We start from the raw sequence: 25,358 nt of genomic DNA, 5'->3' as shown, positions 1-25,358 counted from the left end.
AGGTTTTTGCAATGGCTGCTGGGCCCTGTCTAACACGATGAAAAGTTATCAGACATTGGTGGACATATATCCCTTTCACTTGAAGATACAAGTGGTAAGGCATTTGTGAATATCTATGTAGAAGTTATGAGTCAAAAAAGGAGTACTCTGAATAGAAAATGCTTCTTGTCACAGAAAAAATTCTAATGCCTCTGGGTGAGTCTCCCTGATCATATCTCCAGAAGGTTTATTTTAATATTTTGAAGTTTTGGGAAGATAATAAGGTAATGGTAGATTTCAGTGTTTCCGTCTGGAATACCGATCTCCTTATAGACTTGTTGAGAGTCCTGAAATCTAGAATGGGCTGCATGCGATTGTTTCTCTTTGTACCACAAACAATACTGTACCCTTTCCAGAATATCAGTCTCTCCATGGAACTGGTTCCGTAGTTCCAGTATGTAGGAGATGGACTACTACACCTTTCATCTTCTGATGCTGTGAAGAGTCTTGTTGATAGTGTTGATTTATTTTAATTTAATTTGGGATAACAAACTTGACCCTGGGACAATGAGTTTCATTGAATATCCTTCCCTGATTATCTGAAGCACCCATTTTCTGATGTGCTTCACTCCCAGATAAAGGCCTACCCTGAAGCATGCCCTCATAGGAGGGGTAATTTGTCCAGACTTGGGAAACCCCAAAAACAAGAACAGCTTTAGCCTGGATGAAGAATTTTATTGTGTGTGTTTTGTTTTTGGGCACCTGCTCACAGTTGAGCACAGATTTCTACAATAAAAGACTGCAGCCAATGCTCTGAGGGTTGAGGCTGCAGTATCCAAGTTCAGTCTGAGTGATTATCTTATTCTACTGTTTATCGGTTTGACAGAAATACTACCTCAACTGGTATGACTATGCCCTTTAACAAGGAGGCCATAGAAGGCTTAACCTTAGTCAGAAAAATGAAGACCTTATAGCCCTTAGATACAAGATAGGACTTTAAGGGAATTCCTACTCCACCTTCTTCACATATTCATAAACCAAATGAGGAAGATTTACACAGCAGTCAGACAATTTTGCAGGCTTAGGGTCTTTGAGTTTGTGTATTTTTACTGTTGTATTTTCTAAAAGTATAAGCACCTATGAAGTTAAACCCCCATTTATATGTAATTCTTCAATGTCTGGTGAACTGTATGAGGTATCTCAAAATCTCAGCTTTAAAGACTTCTCTTTCTATTTAGAGGATCTTAAAACTTCTTATAAAAGGTTTTAAGACTTTTTGCTTTCTCTTTTATTGCTGATTGTGAGCAATATCCTTCACCAGTCCCCTGGACCAAACTCCTGAGAGAAAGGTGGGAAGGGATCTGTGAGGGGGAGACTACATTACCAGGGGAACTGAAAGGAAGGAAGGAGTTTGTAGGCATGTCTCCTGCGTGCTTCCATAAGGAAAAAGGTAGCCACTTTATGACTCCTGTGGGACTAGGGAGGCTGGATGGGAAGTAGAAATAGATCCATCTCTCAGGGAGGAGGATGTGAATCAATTCAACCTAAACTACTCCGCTGCTTGGTCTGGATTGTGTGGGGACTGACCACAGAAAATAAAGTAGTGAGCCAGAGCCACTGGAGACAAATGGCTCATTGGAATCAGAAAGTTTTCACTTTTAATGGCAGAGGAAGCTATGCAGATAAAACAAATTGTGGGAAGAGGGGATAGCTTTGCAGCTTTATCAAACATCTTAGCACAGACTTTGCCTACCTGCAGGCTAGGAGTTTGAATTTCTTCCTGCTGGTTGCTAAGGGGTTGGGGACCTTTGCCTTTCCCCGAGATTGAGGAGTCTCCAGTGAAACTTTCCTGCTTGCTTTGCAAACTGTGGGAATAGGGGTCCCATGTTTGGTATGAAAAAAACTTCCATGACACTGATTCTGGCCTGTTCTCAACAAAAGGAGCTTTCATGTGCTCTGCTCAACCATCCCGGGGTGGACTTTGCCCACACTTTGGCCTGCTGTCTCTGTCTGACATTTCTGAGAAGTAGAGTACTGTCTTTTAAACCCTCAGAAACCCAAAATATTTGTTTTCATTTTAACTGTTTTGAGGGAAACAACCTCAAAGCCACTGAAGAAACAGATACATTTAGTTAAAAATCTCAAAAATTGTGTGAAAATTCTGCTGCAAAGGAAGGCCTTCAGTGTGCTACATATGCTGCTTGGAGGCTAGGGTGGCCACTGCCACATCCCTAGAATACCTGACCTTCCAGTATTTCTGGGAACAGTGTGGGCCCACCTTGACCAATGTGATCTTGCAAAATGCACAATGCATATGAGGCACATTGCATCGAGGACATGATTTTGAAGAGCCTGTCACTCCACACCCACTGGCATGACCTCAGCTGGTGCATATGAGGTCACACCAGCAGGTCTGGAGCAGCATGCTCTTGAAAATGGTGTTTCCCATCTGTGATACCAGGATAGCCAGTTCTGTCTCAGTACTGGCCGGGGACAAAACCATAGAAAAAAACGTCTGTCTGGCTTAAAACCTGACAAATTGGCTATCTACTGGAGGCAGAGAATTCTGGAAAATTCTTCCTGAGGGGTGATCTGAAGCTCTGGTTCAGAGCAAAGTTCTGATCAGCCTTCTGTTGCCACAGACAGGGAACATCTCTCCATGAAGACTCTCAGACATGGAAGGGATTAAGAATAGAAACTATAACCAGTTCCCATCGGATGTCCATGTCATAAAAGCCACCATCAGAAATGATGCTAATTGTCCCCTCTGTAGGCAGAGCAGAGCAGAGGGGCCAAAAATCAAAAAGGACATGTATAATTAACTATACCATCCCATCTCCCACCTTAATGACCCTACCAGGTCAGGACTGAGGCACAGTGGTAGGGCAATGTGAGAGTAGCTGATATAGATTCTGCCCATGTTTAAACCATTTTTTAGAAAAAGGATTTTTATTTACAACTGTCGATCTGGCATGTTTTAATAAACACTAAACTCACCTAAGGCTAAATCCTGATTCTGCTGTTGTCAATGGGCATTCTTTTCACTTCAATGGGCAAGGATTTGGCTCTGTTCTGTTCAGGTTCTTATACTGTGCTCATCACCTTAGAAACTGAACGCTTTCCACTCATGCATCAAGCAACATGACTACTCATCTGTTACATGTTGTTTGTTCTCTCATCCTTTCCCCACAGGGAGATAGATGCATGTGCAGTGGAGTCTCTTGGTTTGGAAGTGATGAGGTTTGTGAATGTCACTGTGATGCCCTTTCTTCCTAGAGAATATGGTGATGGGTGCTTTAGAAATACATACTAAAAAGAAATGTTTTATGTTCTCTTCAGTTCATTATCAACTATTGAGGACTCAGATATTCAGAGTGAAATTGTAAGCTAAAGTATTTTACCTACATATTTGAAATATCCCCATTATATTAAAAATGTCTGGTATAATTTTTACAGAAAAGAATAATACACATATTTAAGAATTCTTCTTTCATACTGTACTCAAGCACCAAACTAAGACTCTCCATACATTCTGCAGAGAAATCATTCATTCACTTCCAGGTTAAGAGCAATAAAAGCATTTAACACCGGAAACATTAATTAGCTGAAAAGCATCTACTGAAGATCCAGTAAATTGAAATATTTGCCTTTAGCATTAGCCATATTCTCTGGCTTTCCCAACCACTTTACTATTAACATCAAGTATATCAAAGATCTAAACAATGGAACTGTATAATGTGTATTTCAGTTTAAGCTATCAAAGAATTATTATTTAATTCATCTCTTGCTTTTGACCTAATTCTTTTTCTTTTATTAGGAAAGAAAGGGCACTGTACAGCTAACGGGATGATTATGTACGACAAAGCTGTGTGGTCCCCCAAACCTTGCATTACTTGTCTTTGTTCAAAAGGAAAAGTGATTTGTGATGAAACTACGTGCCTTTCTCTGACATGTCACAAAACTGTGATACCTGAAGGAGAGTGCTGCCCAGTTTGCTCTGATATTGGTACAGTACACCATACTATCTTCTTATCCATCATTTAATTTTCTATTTGTTATTTTTACTATTTTAAAACTACCTCAAACAAAACATTAAATAAAGGCAAAGGGTAAGTGATATAACCTATAAAATACAAGTAATGATTTATGCAATTTTATTATACATATTTAACTGTTTTTCTAAAATATATATTATAGACATTATTTGGAGGAAATTCTATGGCCTGTGTTAACAGGAGGTCAGAATAAATGAACAAAATGGTCCCTTCTGGCCCTGGAATCTTTGAAACAAACAATTTTTTAAAATGCAGAAAGTAGAAAAGTTCAAAATTATGTAATAACAGCAGCTGTACAGATCAATTTTTCTTTACAGAATCAACAAAAATTATTTCATAATACAATTCAAAAGGCATGTTGCTCCCAAATGGAAATACTCTCTGTCTCCAATGGGAAAAGGATCAGGGCCCCATATTTTCTATTGATTTTTTCCCATTCTATTTTCTCCTCCCCTCACTATCATCCCTATGCTTTTTCAGCTAATGAAATAAAAGCATAAACTTTACTCCTTTACAGTACATACCAAAAAGAAATAAGGTTCCATTTATAAAGTGTTAATAATGATTTCTACATGATATAAAAGCACATTAGACACATGCGTAGTATGTGTTATAGATCGTTATAAGAACATCAGAAGAAAGCAATAAAAAGTGGTAGTTACAAGCAGTCTATTAACCTGTTTGACACTAACATCTATGACAACTGATCAACCATTTATTAAAACCTCCGTTAATCATTTATTAACCCTGGATATATTACCTATAAAATTAACTCTAATAGAAAGTGTGACCAAATGTCCAAGTTATCCATCACTCCACACTGAAAAAACCCCCACAAAACTTTTCACTATAGAAAAGCATCTTTTCTATTGTTAGAATGATGCATTGTTTCCAGTGAAGCCAATGATAACTGAAGGTCCCCACCTAGAAGGATCAGACCCTAGCATCTCTTTTGCACTTAAACTAGATAGTGGAGAGTCTAGTTATGCATTCAGGAAACAAGTACCAATATTTCTTATCAGACTTTAAAGTAACAAAGTGATAAAGATGTTCTAAATACCAGTTAATGTGTTTTAGTAAAACAAGTTTCCAAGGTTCAGTAAATATTTTCTCTTAAACAGGGTATACAATTTTTAAAACTATTGTTTTTGAGTAACACTAATTTTACATTATCACTAGAATTTCTATTTTAAAATAAAGAATCAGAAAAAGTTATGAATGTAATGGAGTCCACTCTCCTTTTGGCAGATGGAACTCATAAACAAATACAATGGGTGGTGAGCGTATAAAAACGTGTACTGGCTCAAGTTGACCAAGTTAACATGGCAGACTATCAGCAAGAACACCCGCCAGCCCTGTGGTTTCAGGCGATGAAAAGAAAGGAGGGAAACTGGATTGGTGATATTTGCATAGATAAAAGTATTATTTATCCCACAAGAATGCACACTATTTAACTTTTGTACTTACAGTGACAGTAGTAGTGATATTTTTTCTTTCTACATCTCTGCTGGGTTGAGCATGGGTGGAAAGTTGATTATAAAGCTAGTAGCAAGATTGATGTAAAGAGGAACAATTATACTTGATTTATTCAAATTGGCATGGTTTGCATGTGCACATGCATATGTACATGCCCAAATTGCACTGCAATCTTTCCACTATGGCTCTGAACGTCACAGGGATCTGGGAGAACAGATGAATCAACCTACTGGTATCCAGGGCCGGCTCTGGCTTTTTGGCCACCCCAAGCAAAAAAAAAAACAAAAAAACAAAAAACCTGCGGCGTGGCCGGAGTGCGGGTGCAGGGGGACCGGCTGGGGAGGGGACGGTGAGGGAGCGGGCGGGAGAGAGAGAGAAGGGGGCGGCCAGGGCTACAGCAAGGGTGCTACCACGCGGCTCCTCCCGCTGCGCCGCCTCCTGCTGCCTGCCGTGAGGGCTCCGCTCCGGTCGGCGGGGAGGGAAGGAAGAGGACTGCCCTGCAGGGCACTCCGGTCCTCCATGCCGCCACCCCCTACAGGGCTGGCGGAGCGGAACAAAAAAAAAAGCAGCCGTGCCGCCCTAGGATTGGGCAGAATGCCGCCTCGAACAATCTGCTGCCCCAAGCACCAGCTTGCTCAGCTGGTGCCTGGAGCTGGCCCTCCGGGTATCTCTCCAGCCAACCTCCCCTCTCCAGACAGCTTTAACCAGAGCTGTACCAGCTAGCTGCTGCTCCCCCAGTGAGAGAAAAGGGTTCTGGGAACCTAGTGCTACTGCAAACCCTCCTCCCATCTCCAGGCACACTTTTTTCTATTTGGGACCTTGGGCCAGGCACATAACATTAATAAATGCAACAGTTCAAATATGTAATACCAAATCAAGCCTATATTCAAATTCTTTTGGGACTGCTTTGATGCATTCCTATTTATCATATTAACATCTTTACAAAAAAGAATACAGATAATTATTCTATGTTTTAGCTGCTGTAAAGGCTTAACCATTTATTGTCATACTCACTCAAAATCTGGATTCTCCACTAACCAGCTCTGTTCAGTAAAATTCATCAGATACTGAATTTGCATAATTGTAATATTATTATCCCCTCATAAAGGCATTATACACTGATATTTGAATCGTTTTTACAGTAAGGATTCATCAAGAACCACAAAACAAACATTCAACATTTTAGTGTGACAAATTTATAATATAATTAGGATTATAAATAATAAATACATTTTTCATTCCTTAAAATCACATTCTCAGTGTGAATTTATTTCTTCTATAATTAGAATATTTATAATGTTTGGGGGGCATAATAGTTACGAACACTAACTTCATTCTCATTTCCTCTTATACTGCCATTTTATTTTCCCCCCTCACTTTCACTACCATGGACACGCTCATTTTCAGTACAAAATATTTCACTGGATGACACACCTGAAATTTCTGGTGCTTCTCCAGAGCCCAGTGACCCTAGTGATCCAATGCTATTGAAATCACTGCATACCCAGGCTGAAATGGATGAGTTACTCAGACGAGAGAAGGAAGAACTTGAAGGGAGAGAAAAGGAAATTCACAAAAAGGATGAAGAGAACAGGAAGAGAAAAGAAAAGAAAAGTCAGAAGGAGAAAAAAATACATGACTATGAAGCCCATCAGAAAGTAGAGGAGGAAATAAGCAGGAGAGAGGAAGAAAAAAGAAGAGCATATGAAGAGGAAGAGCTACAAATTGAAAAGGAAGAAGAAAAAAGAAAGGAAAACAAACATCCAGAGCAAGAAAGAAAACAACAAAAAAGCGAAGAGGAAGAAGGGGAAGAGGAAGAGGATGAACATATTTTACGAGGTGATGTTTTCAGAATGCCCCCTCAATTCCCAATTCCTGTTCCTCCTGCAGAAATTCCTCCTTTGCCAACTGGATGTTCCATTTCTGACACCACAGTAAGCTGCATTAATGCCAAACTTACACAAATACCACCAATTACTGATCCAGAGCTAACAAGCTTAGAGCTTGAAGGTAAGAAAATAAGTTTGCTTTATATTATTTTCTTCATCAATTAAAATTTAGCCCTCCCCAAAACCCACAATTTTAATGTTAGCATATTATAATGTGAAATGCTTTATACTACTAGTTTCTTATCACAAAAAGAGATTTAAAGGCATTTTACAACTAAGCCTGAAAAATTAGGCAACAAAGTAAGCCTGAGAAACAAGCAACAACCTAAAAATTAAAAGGTTTTATATTCCACTATCAAGGCCCTCAGAAGTTCAGGCCCATGTACTGGACATTAATTTATGATTTCTCTTATTACATTAGCTCTCCAATACTAATGCTTTTCTGCTCCTAAAGATGGTTTTGTAATTATAGTAATTTTAGATCTATGGTAATCTAATAAAAGACATTAGTGCCATGTTGCTACAATCTAACTTGCTTTTCAAAATTTAGATGCTACTAGTGTTGAGACACAGAGACATACAGTTGACTTTATTTCCATAAATACATTTGTACTTGTACATTACCTAGTTACCTGACTCAGACCATATAAGATGCAACACATTACTAAGATATAAATATTTTTAACTATCTGTCCTAGGGAATACCATCACTTCCATTCCAGATGAAGCATTCAATGGGATTCCTAATTTGGAAAGGCTTGATCTAAGTAAAAATAATATTACTTCTCCAGGCATAGGTCCACAAGCGTTCAAAGTAAGCATGCATACTCTTTCTAACATCTCTGTCACTGATTTGTGCTTGAAGTACATCTGGCAGAATACTATTGGGTAAATCATCAGCTGATGTAAATGGTTGTAGCTTCACTGGAGTCAATGGAGCTATGACAATTTGCACTAGCTAGAGATCTACCCCTATGTAATGAATATATGATTAATAAAATTTTGCCATTTTCAACAAACCATTTTTGCAGTTTTCAGCCAGTTATATAGTTGGTCGAATACTACTCACTGAAAAAGTTATTTACTGAATAACAATTATATTAATATTTTTCTGGTATTTTACCAGCTTCAGTTTTGAGATTTTTAAAAATAGTTTTCCATTATCATAAAGTGCTTCTTATATCATTTTTAGAAACCTCATAGTACTTGGACTCTCTTTTAAAGAAAAGTAGTATAGAAAGGGAAGCTTTTGAAGGGTACACTGGCTTGACAGCCCTGCACAGTGAAGTTCTTTATACGTCTAAAAACACAGAAGTTGCCCCACCAGTGTGCCTTATTGTCGAACTTGGAATGACCACCTCTAATGTCTTTCTTTAGAACTTGATCAGTCATTAGCCTGCTAACAAGGGTGCCTGAACTGGCATCGGATAGTGCGGTGTTTTTCTTTATGGTCTTCATCTTGAAAGGTGCTGAGCGCTCTATTTCCAATCTAGCGAAGTACTTAAGTACGTGTTTAACTTTCGCCACATGATCAATGACATTGCTGTCAAAGGGACTACTTATATGCTTAATTAAGGCACATACTTAAGTGTTTTGCTAGATCAGGGCTAGAATGCTCAGCATGTCACAGGATCAAGCTCTACAAGGACACCTGAGTTAAGACCCGGATGGTGACCATCAGCTAATTTCACGCAGGCCATCTAACAGCCAATAAACGCTAAATACCAATCTGAGCTGGATTTCTAGCCAATAACCTAGAGATTAAAGGCTTTATATTCCACTATCAATGCTCTCAGAAGTTCAGGCCCATCTACAGTAAAGTAATTTATGATTTCTCTTATTACATTAGCTCTCCAACACTAATGCTTTTGTGCTCCTAAAGATGGTTTCATAATGATAGTAATCTTACATCTATGGTAATCTAACAAAAGACATTAGTGCCATTGTCCCCTTAGTACAAATGAATTTGAGAACATGATTTTGCTTAGTTTAACTGAATAAAAACCAAAGTGTAAACCTAAATTTTTGTTTGCAAAAACATTAATCCTCTGAACAAATTGGGAAATAAACTATGAGGAATACGCAAACTATTAAAAACAGGATCCTGTTTTCATACAAACTACCTAGGTAACAAAATATCAGGGAAGATAAATACAGAACATATGACACACAAGCAGAACTGCCACTAAGTAGAATTTTCTTTATAATTTACATGGAGAATGAGCGTTTGAAGTCTTCCAAGACTAACTTTGCAAAAGATTGAATATCTATGTTACTTATTTAATTAGCAATATCCACATATCAGAATTATTTATTAGTACTGCATTGATTGTCCATAATAAAAATCTTCTGATAGTAAGCTGTAGTCGCAAAAAGTGTTTGGACCCTGATTTCGGCCTCAATCCAGCAAAGCACTTAAGTACATACAGTATATAGTTCCATTGGTTTAAATGCCCCACTGAACAGTGTCCTTAGACCTCTCACAATTGCTCTCACAAATTCTACAAATTTCAACTGTTAGGTGAAATAAAATAGGTCAGAATTACATTTTCCCCCTTTTTATTCTATGAGATTTTTTTTAAAAGATGACATTTTATTATAAAATATTTTTATTTGTACTTGTATTTTATAAAACATACAAAAATCTAAAAAACACACTAAAGAATAAAAGGAACACGAGTCATAGCCAAAAAAGGCTCATTTAAAATTGTACCCCCTTCAATGTCCTGTCAGTGGAAAATTTCCCCCAGCTATTGAAATGTTTACTGCCATATTTACTCTTTTGCCTGCAGGAGACTTTTGCCCCTTAGCTCCACAGGATAACTGATGAGACAATGTTTAATGTCAGCCAGGGTAAGCGCTACCATACATAATGGTATCAAGGACATTCCGATCATGCTTATGTAATCCTTGGATGTACATATAGTTTATCTGATTGACACACACAGTATGAGAGAAAATGTGGATGAGGTAATATCTTGTATTGAACCAACTTCTGTTGGTGAAAGAGAAGCTTTTGAGCTTACACACAGAGCTCTTCTTCATAGAACACTGACGCTTTACAACTTATACATCATTTTAACTCTCAACCTGCAAAAAGGCCACGTGCCTCTACTCCTAAGCCAAAAAGTCTACTGAACTGTAGTGGACCAGTAGCCCTAGAGGCGATTTACTGAAAAACATTGACTACTGTAGATTAAGTACATAATATGAAAATACTATAAAGGCTTGTAAGTATCTAAGAATTCCTAAATATTATGAAAAGGTTAGATAAGTGAGGTGATTGGATGAGTCAAGGATTAGTAACAGGACTGGGGTCCAGTATGGCTGGGATGGCGGCTGGCCGGCCCATGTGAAAGAGGTTGATGAACTAAGTCCAATTCTTGGATGACAGATGTTCATATCACAAAACATACCCTCACAACTGACACCCTTGTTAACAGAAAGGCCAATGGTTCAAGTACTTAGAGAAAGAACTCCTTTCTTACCAAAACACTGGATATTCCACAACAGCGTTGAGGTGCTACTGCTACCCAGTCTTTACCTGTTCTGTGTATATCAGACTCAAGTCTCCATTTTATCAACCTGCTGCTTTTTATTAAACTTACCTAACACAACCAACAGCAGCATCAGCAACAAAATTAACATGGTTAGTAAAATGGCAATTACAATTTTAGGTTATTTGACAATATAATTTTACATTTTGTTAACTGAATTCTGATTTCTCCCCCCCCAATTAAGATCCTGAAAAAGTTAAAACGTTTGTATATGGATGGAAACGCACTAGTACATATCCCTCCTGAATTACCGTCAGCTTTAGAAGAACTTAAAATAAATGAAAACCATCTCCATGCTATTGATGAAGACAGTTTACAAGGTATTTAAGAAGTGAATACTGAATCAATGAAATTAGATTTGAAACTCAAAATGCAGAATAGAATTTTGAGACCTTGCATATTAAGCAAAATCTGGAGAATTTGAGACCAATTTTCATCTGCCACTGTAGATGGAAAAAATTAAAGTTAAATATGAGTAACAGACTGATCCTGCAAAGACTTATACACATGTTGAACTTTACATTCATGAGTAAAGTTAAGCACATGCACCCATCTTTGCCAGTCAGGATCTAAATGTATTTTTGTTAGTCATTGCCAATCAAGGCAGCATACTACAGCAAGATTCTAGGATCTTTTATTTCTATAGGAGGCAGAGACATTGTGTTAAATAACAGAAACTTAATCATTAGATTGATAAATAGATGTGTTTTTCCAGATGTCTGTACGGCAACAAAACCCAGAAGACTTGCATGAAACTTGAGTTTTTAAAATCTGAATTATCTTGTAATTCTGAGGAATGTCAGTGTTTTTCACAGCAAAGTCTGTGCTAATGCTCAAGTTCCCTAGGGAAACTGGATTGTGCACTGCACAGGGAGTATGTACACCTACATCCCAGTGTTGCTGCATTATGTACAGTGGAACCAGTATGGATATTTTTATACTCATGGGACAGGAAACAGGTTTTGATCTCTGCCTCAAGAAAGCAGAAGAAAACTTAGATGAAATTATTCAACATTTTTGTTTATGAACTTTAATATTTTGTAATTGAGAATGAAGAACTTTTTGTCATGAAATGATAATTTTTTGTTTACATATAGTAGCCAACATTTAGTTCATCTGAAATATATCTGGAAGATCAAGGTCTACAATACCCACTCCCTAGGAAGGGAGATACAGGATACTCCATGCAGAGTTCTCAACACATAGTTGTACAATGAGGTGGGGGAAGGACCTGTGAACCTACAAAGGGTGCAATTAACATGACCACTAAACATATGAATGACTGGAGAGCTGTGGGAGAATCCTACAGATCTTTGGGCATCTGTGCAGAAGGTCAGCACCAATATATTGCTCCATGCACCCTCCTGAGGTCTTGAATTACTAAGGAGCTTGTGCTACCATTAGCTCCCTGCACCTGCCTTATTTTCCCATTCTGAAAGTACAATATTAAAATAATAATAATCTTATGCTGGAAATTGCATGGCTCTCCTGGAGGACAATAAAGAAGTTATATAATGGGCTGTAAACAAATTTTGTATTATCAATACATTTAAGTTGCATTTTTCATAATTTAATTATATTTACAGTATAGTTTTTGAACATGGTACAGTAATTGGCTGAAATTTTTTCAAATGATTGAAAATAAAAATAATTTACCACCTATGAATGGGAGTATAAAATTGTTTTCTGTGCTAAGACCCATTCAGGCAAATATATTTCCCCATTTTTTTTAATGGACTTAAGTAATGTTAAAAATTGTTACAACATAGCTCATGTTTTAATATGGTACAAGATTCTATATTACTTTATTAAAATTTATCACCAATTATTTTATTTTCTACAGAATTAAAGAACTTGGTGACCCTAGAATTAGAAGACAATAAACTTAGTGAAGCAAATGTCAGTCCTTTAGCTTTCCGTCCTTTGAAAAGCCTGTCTTATTTGCGCCTTGGAAGAAATAAATTTAGAACTGTCCCACAAGGTCTTCCCACATCTATTGAGGTAAAAGACCAAAAATCTTTATTTTTCCAGATGTATTCCTTTTCTTCTTTGTATGTACTCCACTACCTCTGTAAAGCACAGATGATATTTTTACAGCTTAATAATTTGTTTAAAGACATATTGTCATTGGTTGCAAAGTCATTATTGCCAGAAATGTACTTATTTATTTATATTATACAAACTCCACCACAAATGGCATTCATCTAAATCTCTGGGCACTGGAAATCCTGTGTTTTGGCCAACTCTGTTCACATACCTCAACTAATACCTCATTCTTATTGCAAGTTTGTCATGCCTTTCCTATATTAAATAAATATTTTTATTCCTCTTGGCAAATTTGTGTCCAGAAAACATGAATTATATTACAACAGTCTTAGCATTCAATACATCCACAAACTCATTATGCAACAGCAAGCAAAGGTGTTTTAAAAAATATTTTAAATGCGTCTGACGAAGTGGGTATTCACCCGTGAAAGCTTATGCTCCAATACATCTGTTAGTCTTAAAGGTGCCACAGGACTCTCTGTTGCTTTTTAAAAATAATTATTATTCTATTAATCTGTCTTTCAAAGTAATTTATGTTTCCACAAATGAAAAGTATATTAAATTTTGAATATTAGTTTTTTCCAAAATCAAGTCACACAATTACTACTACTGAGTTTATTATGCAGACGTGTTCAGGTAATTATTTTGATATCTGGAAAACAGTGGTTTTAGCATGAGAGGCCAATGACACTTAAAAATGAACTTTTTAAATCACAACAGGAAAAAATGTAAATATTGTTTTTCAAATTTTCTTTTTCAAATGTACTTGTAGGAACTATATCTGGAAAATAACCAAATAGAAGAAATTTCAGAAATTTGCTTTAACCATACCAGGAATATTAACATAATTGTGCTGAAACACAACAAATTAGAAGAAAATAGGATAGCACCTTTGGCTTGGATTAATCAAGAGTAAGTACCAAGTTAAGATTTAATTGTTTTGTTATCCAGTACTACTAGAAAACCCTACTGTGAAAGTAATATCTGTACCATGTAATGAAGCTCCTCTCATTTAACCCCCCCCCCTAGAAGCTCTGTTTTAAAAATCCATGGATACCATGATAATATTCTTATGTTAACAAATTCAATTATCTTTCCATCCACATTATAATTTATCACAATCTAAGTAATATATAATATCACTTTTAAAATAACATTGTGATATCATGGGTCACTTCCACTCATAAACCAAGCTAACATTTCATTAAACCTCAAGTAGGGTGGATTGATATAAATCAAAGCTATTTAAATCACCAATTTTAATCATGATGTAAATCAGCACTCTGGACACCTTGTTTTTTACTGATCTTATTTGAATCATGTTTTGCATTTGTACTTTTTAGGGTTTTGTTTTTTTTTAAAAAGAAAGATGGGTTCTTATTGATTGGTAACTATTAACATATGTTGATTTGCAACTAAATATACATTTTACACTAAATTAAGTGCTTTTTTGTGGGTCACCAGGAGGATACACTATATCTACACACTTTTATATAGATTGCCTTATATTTATTCAGATTCTTAATTTTAATATTTGTCATTATGCTAGAAAATGGCAAATAATGCATTTCTTATTTAATAGACTATGATTAATTTTGTAAATTGTGATTTGTGTCAATTTTGTTTGGATAGAAGTTAAAATTCAATTAAATGCAAAAACAGCATTTTACTTTCCTTAATTAAATAAAGCTTTCTTAAAAGTGAAGGATCCATAAGACAAAAACATTTACCAAAACTTTTTTATAGCATTTAAAACTAACTGATTTATTAAACAAAGCAAATGTTATGTGTAGATAATTAAGTGAACTGATTGTTTCTGGTCACCATGTCCTTCAAGATTTTAGAACTAGTAGATCTCATCCTCTCACATCTAGTTTTTATTCATAGATTGGAAGAGAAAATAATCTTTCCTGCTTTTTTAACTGCCAATTGGCTTCTTAACAATGAATTAGTCATTGAACTGAATTAGTTGAAGAAACTGAAATGAAGAAAATATTCTCTCCCCACCTGCGGAAGAGGCTACTGCTGTCCGAAGCTGGTTTAATACTTCAACAAACTCTGGTTCCAGGTACTCGGCCAGTGACTTCCACCAGTTCAGTGATCTGACTTTCTTTAAAACTTGGTAGCGAACTTAACTGCTCAATATTTTTTAAATTTAATTTAAATTATTTTAATAGTGTATATAGAGAGAAAGTGGGTGAGGTAATATCTTTTATTGACCCAACTTCTGTTGGTGAGAGAGACAAGTTTTCAAGCCACACAGAACACTTCTTCATAGAACATTTAATAGCAAATAGTAAGTTTAGGTATTAACTAGATCTGTCAATTAATCACAGTTAACTCACATGATTAACTAAAAAAAATTAATTGTGATTAAAAAAATTAATTGTGATTAATCGCACCATTAAACAGTAGTATACTAATTGAAATTTATTAAATATTTTTGGATGTTTTCTACATTTTCAAATATATTGATTTCAGTTACAACACAGAATACAAAGTGTACAGTGCTCACTTTATATTTTTTATTACAAATATTTTTACAGTAATAGTATTTAAAATTTTTCAATTCACTTAATACAAGTACTGTAGTGCAATCTCTTTATCATGAAAGTTGAACTTACAAATGTAGAATTATGTACAAAAAAATAACTGCATTCAAAAATAAAACAATGTAAAACTTTAGAGCCTACAAGTCCACTCAATCCTACTTCAGCCAATCGCTCAGACAAACAAGTTTAGTTAAAATTTGCAGGAGATAATGCTGCCCGCTTCTTGTTTACAATGTCACCTGAAAGTGAGAACAGGTGTTCACATGGCACTTTTGCAGCCGGTGTTACAAGGTATTTAGTGTCAGATATGCTAAATATTCGGATGCCCTGAAGGTCACCATTCCTACGGCCAGCATTCCAGAGGACATGCTTCCATGCTGATGATGCTCGTTAAAAAAATGCGTTAATTACATTTGTGACTGAACTCCTTGTGGGAGAATTGTACGTCTCCTGTTCTGTTTTACCTGCATTCTGCCATATATTTCATGTCATAGCAACCTCAGATGATGACCCAGCACATGTTCATTTTAAGAACAGTTTCACAGCTTTTCACACTTTGACAAAATGCAAAGAAGGTACCAATGTAAGATTTCTAAAAATAGCTACAGCACTTGACCCAAGGTTTAAGAATCTGAAATGCCATCCAAAATCTGAGAGGGACAAGCTGTGGAGCATGCTTTCAGAAGACTTAAAAGACTTAAAAGAGCAACACTCAGATATGGAAACTACAGAACCGGAACCACCAAAAAAGAAAATGAACCTTCTGCTGGTGGCATCTGACGGTGATGAAAATTATGAAAATTAACATGCATTGGTTCGCTCTGCTTTGGATCGCTATCGAGCAGAACCTGTCATCAGCATGGATGCATGTCTTCTGGAATGGTGGTTGAAGAATGAAGGAACATATGAATCTTTAGCACATCTGGCTCATAAATATCTTGTGGCACCGGCTACAACAGTGTCATGAGAATGCCTGTTCTCACTTTCAGGTGACATTGTAAAGAAGAAGCGGGCAGCATTATCTGCTACAAATTGTAACCAAACTTGTTTGTCTGAGCAGTTGGCTGAAGTAGGACTGAGTGGACGTGCAGGCTCTAAAATTTTACATTATTTTATTTTTTAATTCAATTATTTTTTTTGTACACAATTCTACATTTGTAAATATAACTTTCATGATAAAGAGATTGCACTATAGTACTTGTATTAGGTGAACTGAAAAATACTATTTCTTTTGTTTTTTTACAGTGCAAATACTTGTAATCAAAAATAAATATAAAGTGAGCACTGTACACTTTGTATTCTGTGTTGTAATTGAAATCAATATATTTGAAAATGTAGAAAAATCCAAAAATATTTAAATAAATGGTATTCTATTATTGTTTACCAGTGCGATTAATCACAATTATTTTTTTTAATCGCTTGACAGCCCTGGTATTAACATAGGTTGTCAATTTCAAATTTAATTTTCAATAGATTACTATACTTAATGTGAATAAAAATATACAATATCATTTTTTTATTTACCCTGATCTCAAGGCTAAAGATTATGTTTTGTTCAGAGCCAAAATGAATACCAACAATAAAAAAGAAACAGTTTATTACAAAGATATACTGTACATCTCATATCTTCCTAGCCAAATTCCTTATTAGATAAATAATCAGAGGTGTTGATCACATCAGTCAATCCATATTAAAAATGGTGATTAAAATAGAACTTTTCCTCTCCTCATCCCTGACAAAGTTCTGTCTGAAGCTGGGTTGCTATTTGCTGTCCACCAGCACCCCTACTTTACTCTCAAAAAGAAACAGAAATCACAAGAAGAACTAAGAGTTAACAGACAGGGTCATGACAGTTCATGGAAGATAAAAAGTAACTGGGTGATATTACTTTTTGAAGAAAATATGCTTATCTTCAGGTACCTAGGTCTGATCCTGCAGCACTTATTCATATAAGCAGTCCCACTGAAGACAAACTTAAAATCAAACTTTATGTCAGTATCAATGGGACACTGAATTAAGTGAAGCAAACGGGACTACTCACGTGTGTAAGGGTTGCTGGATTAGGCCCATTTTAGTGCCACCTTGGCCAACAAGCATTAGTGGTAAAAAATGCAAAGAATCTGGATAGGAGCCATGGGAAAAGAGCTGTTAACTGTAAAGAAAAAATGGTGTTTTCTAATATAGCATACTAGTCTATTGCAAATCTGAGATGTTTATCAAGCAAAAATTAGTCCCTGGGGTTTCCTATCTCTGTACTCATATTAATACAGATTTTCCCCCCTCACAACAAAAGCATAAGAATGGCTCCTGAATGAGAAGCTCTGACTTACATTTTTGCTACTCTGATCTTTTTTCCAGAAATAATTATGTCTCTACCCACACACCATAAAATGAATGTCTTTCTATTAACAGAAACTCTCTCTCACAGAAAAAATATTTTCCCATACTTAAGCAGCTGGACTTCTTGCCACCAACTGAATGTTATTCTGTATGGAGTCCAATGTAAACTATATACTATACTCTATCATTTACATGTCCCTTTTTGTTTCCTTTAATGCAGGAATTTGGAATCTATTGATCTTTCTTACAATAAGTTATATCACGTTCCCTCCTATCTGCCAAAATCCTTACTGCACCTCGTACTTATAGGAAACCAGATTGAGAGAATACCCGGATACGTGTTTGGTCACATGAAGCCAGGGCTGGAATATCTCTACCTTTCTTTTAACAAACTTAACAATGATGGAATAGATCCAGTGTCATTCTATGGAGCTTATCGGTCTTTGAGAGAGTTATTTTTGGATCACAATGAATTAAAGTTTGTACCATTTGGAATCACAGAAATGAAGGCATTAAGCTTTCTGAGGCTGAACAACAACAAAATACGGTATTTACCAATTCTGCTGTGTTAACTGAGAATATAAAAAGGGATTTAATAAATACTACACTATATTTTAAAATATATTAACTTCCTACTCTACATTTTCCATGAACCATATATTTTAAATATTGTTAGAAGGGACTGAATCCTGAATTCCCTATTGCAATATTTTCCAAAACCATATACAAAAAAGAAGTGTGGTTTAAATCTCCCAATACTGTTTTTAAAAGTGTACAACTCTGAAGTACCAGTATTCTCCAAGTACTCAGTTTGTTAAAGATTTGGGGTCAAAATCCCCAGCTACAGCTGTGCTCTGCTTGCCACAGCAGAGGAAAGCGGGGGGAAAAGGTGTCTCTAAGTCACCTTTCTGCTTTTCTGATCCTAAGGCTGACCGGAGGCCCAAACTAGCTGCTGACATAACTTGTAGCAGTCTAAGGGCTGGTCTAATTTATGCTGTGTGGAGCAGACTCCTCCTCATGCAACCAAGGATCACCAGAGTGCAGCACTTTCCAGAAACATCTCCTCCAGCCCTGTCACACTCCCTATGAAGCAGGTGATCTCAGAGTAGCTACACCAACTTTCTGTCACCTTTGCCAGGGGAATCCTCAAGTGCTCCTTTAGGGCACTTTTTCAGCTGGTTTGCATTGCCTGAACAGCACAAAGCAGCTCCATGGGCTAAGAATCTTGTCCATGTTGTCAAGACAAGAATTTATCTAATAACTAATGTATTCCAAGAATTTCTTAATAAAAGATAAGTAATTATATTAAGAGGTAGCAATGCAAAAAGAAACATTCACACTGTGTTACAAAGTATAATTTGTGACGTAAATTCAGTTTTGAAATATACCAATTATGTCTACTTGAACCTTCAAGTAGCATATATCTATTAATTCAGACAGAACTGAAAGACTATCACTACCTTTGGGGTAATTTATAACTATTTTTAATGCTGATCAAGTCCAAACCTTTTTTAGAAAAACCTTCTTAGTCAGTATCTCTAAAATGAACAACTTGTATGGAAGGAGCTTACTAGTACACTTTAGTAACTAAGCCAAAATGTATCTTATGATTTCACAGAACAGTCCCTCCAGAACGCATCTGTAGAGCTGTTGTCAATGATGACAATGTTGATGATGACAGTAATGATGATGAGGAGGAGGTTGAAGATTCACGTTTGGAACATCTTCATCTTGAAAACAATTTTATCAATACAAGAGAGCTGTCACCATATGCATTTTCATGCATAAGATCCTATTCCAGTGTTGTTCTGAAACCACAGAAGATCAAATAACAAATATCATATATTTTCATTGCAAAACCCATTTTCTTACCTGAAGTGACATTATTTATTCTCCATCTGATACACAGATCAGCTGATCTCCTAGTTAAAAGATGTCTCAGCACTGTTCATACGCTATTATTTTCCTAACGGTGTCAATTGATATATTAGTGTATCACCTAAAGACTGCTTGATTTGTTTAGTTTATACTGTTAAATATACATATACACACATGCAAAAATATGCAATTTAATAAGGGACTTTTTCAAGTACTATTAATAACATGTCAACTTGAAAAAGAGACTAAGTGGGGATATGGTAGAGGTCTATAAAATCATGACTGGTGTGGAAAAAGTACATAAGGAAGTATTGTTTACTCCTTCTCATAACACAAGAACTAGGGCTCATCAAATGAAATTAATAGGCAACAGGTTTAAAACAAACAAAAGGAAGTATTTCTTCACACAATGCACAGTCAACCTGTGGAACTCCTTGCTAGAGGATGTTGAGAAGGCCAACACATTAACAGCGTTCAAAAAAGAACTAGATAAATTCATGGAGGATAGATCCATCAATCACTATTAGCTAAGATGAGCAGGGATGGTGTCCCTAGCCTCTGTTAACCAGAAGCTAGGAATGGGCGATAGTGGATAGATCACTTGATGATTACCTGTTCTGTTCATTCCCTCTGAAGCACCTGCTTTGGCCACTGTTGGAGGACAGGATACTGGGCTAAATGGACGTTTTGTCTGTCCCAGTATGGCCATTTTTATGATGGCAGTAGGGAATGATTATAAAAGACTCACACCTTTTATTTTCCAGATAATTATTTTCAATAATCTATTGGCCTGCTCCTCCGAGGGATATTATAAGAAACTGCCACTCTGTTTTACCAGATAAACTGCTGATCCTGAATGATCTTTTCTTTTTCTGAATGGATGAAAGAGAAGATGGAACAGGGTTGCCCTTTAAAAAAGGCCTCTATGTTGTAGTAGGCAGCACACAAAAGAGTCTGAAGTCACATGTGCACATCCAGGTTTTTACCCCTTCCTCTGGAGTTGAAATTATTCTGCAGTCGGGTCTGGTGATGCAGATGAACATATGGATATTATTTCCCACTTTTACTATGCAAATTCACTATGTAAATTAATGTACACAAATATAGGATTCATACATAAAGAGTCAAGGACCAAGAGTTTTTTGTTTTAAAACTTAATATCAATAGCTATTATATACAGCATATATAGTGCACATACACAAGGCAGATTACTCTGTTTTCTCTAAAATGGAACAACCACTAATGTATAGAAGATAGAATCCTGTTAATTTTCTTTTAATTTTTCTCTTATAAAATTAGATGACTATACATGAAGCACAATTATATTCTGCCTGACTGCAAACCAAATTATGTATAATGCACTGCTTGTAAAAATTGGTGTGGTATGTGGCCTTTTTTGTAAAAACAACTGCTTTGGTTATTTTGCTTGGTTAAGTATGGTCATACAGGTATGACATACAGATTAACTTTTTTTATACAATGTTCTACTTTTCACAACTTTATTTAATAATTAAAATATTTTTGCATTTCTACGCATTGAATCCTTTAGGTTTCTCAGTAGTATCTAATACACAATGTTCTGTGAACAAAAAGTAAGTGACAAACTACATTTTCAGAGCTTTTTTTCAATTTAAATTTTTTGGCGAGGATGACAATATTATATACTGTTAAATAAGGTCTAGACTTAAGAGAAAGTATATTAAAAAATTACAAATCAAAACACTGCTATTCAAGTTTTAAAAGGAAAAGACAACACTGAAGTTGTTTTTCAGCACTGTTGAGAAGTTCTCGCTAAAAATGCATCCGCAAAAAACATATTGAGCATACAAATCTACCCAAAAGAGAAGTTCCAGAAACATAAGTCTCTTTATCACAGAGCTTTGTGTATTGTTAAAACAATTGTAAGCAAAAGAGTGCATGGAAAATCTCATTTAATATATTGGGGCCAGAAACAGGAATTTTAAAGATGTGAATTAGTATAAATTATGAAAAGGTTTTTGAAATATCTGATCATTTTAGGTGGTAAAAAGTCCCTTACGTACATTCATGTATTTTCTTACATACTGTGATAGGAGAGAAAGGGACGCGTATTTTATATATTACATTTTCATAACTGGCTATTTTTTCTATTCTAATTCAATCTTTTAGGAAACATGTTCAAAAAGGGCAACTCCTTCTAATAGAGAGACCAACTGCAGAAAGGGAATTGGAAATATAGTGGATAATTTTTTTAAAATAAAATTTTCATAAAGGACTGTCATTAATGGCAAAACTCCCATTGACTTAAAGAGGAACAGAATTGGACCCTGGAGTATTAATGACTTAGGATCGCCTCTCTGATTCCTCTAAATATTTCAATGTATATCGAGCATGGGCAAGTTAGACTTATTCATTCCTCAAGCTTTTGCTCTGTATTACCCAACCAGCTATGTCATTAGGGAAATTAAATAACAAGTGTATTCTTAGTTCTAACATCTAACTGTGGAATATGTTTGAACAACATCATAATATAATAAAACAAGAGAAGAAATACATATATATTTTGCAGAAGAGAAAAAGCTTCTCACATACGAGAGGGCGGGAGAGGGAAGGAGGAGCAGGGGCATGTGAACACTGCTTCGGCTACTCCCAGTTGAGAACTCTTCCTCCTTGACCACAGGGAGAATATTTATTGCTCCCAGCCCTCCACCCCCAAAGCTCCACTCTAGCTAGTGGGGTGAGAGTTCTCTTCGATCCTCAGGAGTTCTTTGCATGATTTTGTGGAACTGTCAGAAGTCATAGATAGTGGCATAAATGTTTTCAACCTTTTAGAAGTAGCTAGGTCATGCAGACATCACAAGAACATCTACTGAAATGGCTTACTTGTATCTAGTTATTCAAGTAACAACACACATTCATAGACTCATAGACTTTAAGGTCAGAAGGGACCATTATGATCATCTGGTCTGACCCCCTGCATGCTGCAGGCCACATGACCCTTCCCTGGACTCTGCCATTGAAGTCCCCAATCCTGTGTTTTAGTGACCTCAATCGGCAGAGACCCTCCTGCTAGTGATCCCTGCCCCATGCTGCGGAGGAAGGCGAAAAACCTCCAGAGGCTCAGCCAATCTACCCTGGAGGAAAATTCCTTCCCGACCCCAAATATGGCGATCAGTACTACCCCGAGCATGTAGGCAAGAGTCTCTAGCCTGGCCCTTGTTGGCCATTATGCTATTTACGTACCATTGCTTGGTTTTCCTTGGCTACTATGTTTTACCATTAAACCATTCCCTCCATAAACTTATCTAACTTAATCTTAAAACCAGACAGGTCCGTCGCCCCCACCGTTTCCCTCGGAAGGCCGTTCCAATATTTCACCCCTCTGACGGTCAGAAACCTTCGTCTAATTTCAAGCCTGAACTTCCCCACGGCCAGTTTATATCCATTCGTTCTCGTGTCCACATTAGTACTAAGCTGGAATAATTCCTCTCCCTCCCTTGTATTTATCCCTCTGATATATTTAAAGATAGCAATCATATCCCCCCTCAGCCTTCGTTTTGTCAGACTAAACAACCCAAGCTCCTCTAATCTCTTTTCATACGACAGGTTTTCCATTCCTCTGATCATCCTAGTCGCCCTTCTTTGCACCCGTTCCAATTTGAGTTCATCTTTTTTAAACATGGGAGACCAGAACTGCACACAGTACTCCAAATGAGGTCTCACCAGCGCCTTATACAACGGAAGCAGGACCTCCTTATCCCTACTAGATATACCTCGCCTAATACATCCCAATACATTGTCAGCATCATATCTATTTTTGGGTGTGTTGAGGTTACTGCACACAGGGATTACTTTCAAAAACTTTATCACAAGTATCCAATAACAATTTCTTCAAAATTTCATTGCCATTCAGGTCAAAATGGCCAAAATTAGAGTTCTGCATCTCAAATAATCATGTACACACTTTGCTGTTCTATTTTCAATGGCCACAACATTATACAAGAAACTTAACAAATCCATTTGAATCATTTTTTGAATTCTCTACATTTTAATTAATATTATTTGTGTCCCTGTGCCAGTTATAAGTCATTGATAATGAATGCTATTGAACGGTTTCACTTTTCATCCAAGCTAGGCAAAACTGTGCCTGAAAGGCCTGTAGCAGAGGATGGCACAGTGTACCACTACCCAGTGTCCTAGAGACACTGGATCAGATTTTCAAAAATATTTAAGTGTCTAAAGAGGCAGATAGGCAACTACTGGGATTTTCAAAAGTGCCTAAGCAGGTGAGGCATCTAATTCCCATTGCTTTCAATGGGACTCAGGTACCTAACTTGCTTAGGCCTGGTCTACACTACGAGTTCAGGTCGACTTTAGCAGCGTTAAATCGAATTAAGCCTGGACACGTTCACACGATGAAGCCCTTTCTTTCGACTTAAAGGGCCCTTTAAACCGGTTTCTTTACATCACCTCCGACAAGGGGATGAGCGATAAAATCGGCCTTTGCGGGTCGGAATTGGGGTAGTGTGGACGGAATTCGACGTTATTGGCCTCCGGGAGGTATCCCACAGTGCTTCATTGTGACCACTCTGGACAGCACTCTCAACTCAGATGCACTGACCAGGTAGACAGGAAAAGCCCCGTGAACGTTTGAATTTCATTTCCTGTTTGCCCAGCATGGAGAGCACAGGTGACCACACATAGCTCATCAGCACAGGTAACCATGATGGAGTCCCAGGATCGCAAAAGAGCTCCAGCATGGACCGAACGGGAGGTACGGGATCTGCTCGCCATATGGGGAGATGAATCAGTGCTAGCTGAATTCAGTAGCAGTAAAAGAAATGGCAAAGTATTAGAAAAGGTCTCCAAGGCCATGAAGAATAGAGGCCATAACAGGGACGCACAACAGTGCCGTGCGAAAATTAAGGAGCTACCGCAAGCCTACCACAAAGCCAGAGAAGCAAACGGAAGGTCCGGGGCAGAGCCGCAAACTTGCCGCTTCTACGCGGAGCTGCATGCCATTCTAGGGGGTGCAGCCACCACTACCCCATCCGTGTGCTATGACTCCCTCACTGGAGAAACACACAGGGAAGAGGGTTCGGGGAACGAGGAAGATGAGGATGGAGGTAATGTAGGTAGCTCACAGCAGCAAGGAAGTGGAGAAACCGGTTTCCCCAACAGCCAGGATATGTTTGTCACCCTGGACCTGGAACCAGTAATCCCCGAACTCACCCAAGACCCTGAGGGCACACAGGGGACCTCTGGTGAGTGTACCTTTGTAAATATTACACATGGTTTAAAAGCAAGCGTGTTTAATGATTAACGATTAATTTGCCCTGGCAATCGCGGTCAGTACAGCTACTGGAAAAGTCTGTTAATGTGTATGGGGATGGAGCGGAAATCCTCCAGGGACATCTCCAGAAAGCTCTCCTTCATGTACTCCCAAAGCCTTTGCAAAAGGTTTCTGGGGAGGGCTGCCTTATCCCGTCCGCCATGGTAGGACACTTTACTATGCCAGGCCAGTAGCACGTAGTCTGGAATCATTGCATAACAAAGCATTGTAGCGTATGATCCCGGTGTTTGCTGGCATACAGACAACATTCATTC

General features: G+C 37.1%; 2 protein-coding genes across 6 annotated transcripts in view; one reads left to right on the top strand and one right to left on the bottom strand.

The window, feature by feature from the left end:
- Nucleotides 1-21,304, top strand: part of ECM2 (extracellular matrix protein 2) — a 46,066-nt gene extending 24,762 nt beyond the window's left edge. The window contains exons 3-10 of one of the 3 annotated variants that reach the window (XM_054033767.1): nt 3,797-3,985; nt 6,969-7,520; nt 8,098-8,213; nt 11,141-11,276; nt 12,800-12,957; nt 13,775-13,914; nt 18,115-18,441; nt 19,513-21,304. In XM_054033767.1, coding sequence (XP_053889742.1) covers nt 3,797-3,985; nt 6,969-7,520; nt 8,098-8,213; nt 11,141-11,276; nt 12,800-12,957; nt 13,775-13,914; nt 18,115-18,441; nt 19,513-19,726 — 1,832 coding nt within the window. In that variant the 3' untranslated portion in view covers nt 19,727-21,304. Of the gene's footprint in view, nt 1-3,796; nt 3,986-6,917; nt 7,521-8,097; nt 8,214-11,140; nt 11,277-12,799; nt 12,958-13,774; nt 13,915-18,114; nt 18,442-19,512 lie in introns of all 3 variants that reach the window. The other 2 variants (XM_054033766.1, XM_054033768.1) reach the window with 2 other exon arrangements.
- Nucleotides 1-25,358, bottom strand: part of CENPP (centromere protein P) — a 345,180-nt gene that overhangs the window by 88,848 nt on the left and 230,974 nt on the right. The window lies entirely within an intron of this gene.

The sequence above is a fragment of the Malaclemys terrapin genome, chromosome 7 (genome assembly GCF_027887155.1).
Source record: "Malaclemys terrapin pileata isolate rMalTer1 chromosome 7, rMalTer1.hap1, whole genome shotgun sequence".
Classification (NCBI taxonomy): Eukaryota; Metazoa; Chordata; order Testudines; family Emydidae; genus Malaclemys; species Malaclemys terrapin.
The sequence above is the reverse complement of the archived record's forward strand: the minus strand, read 5'-3'. Positions and strand labels throughout refer to the sequence as shown.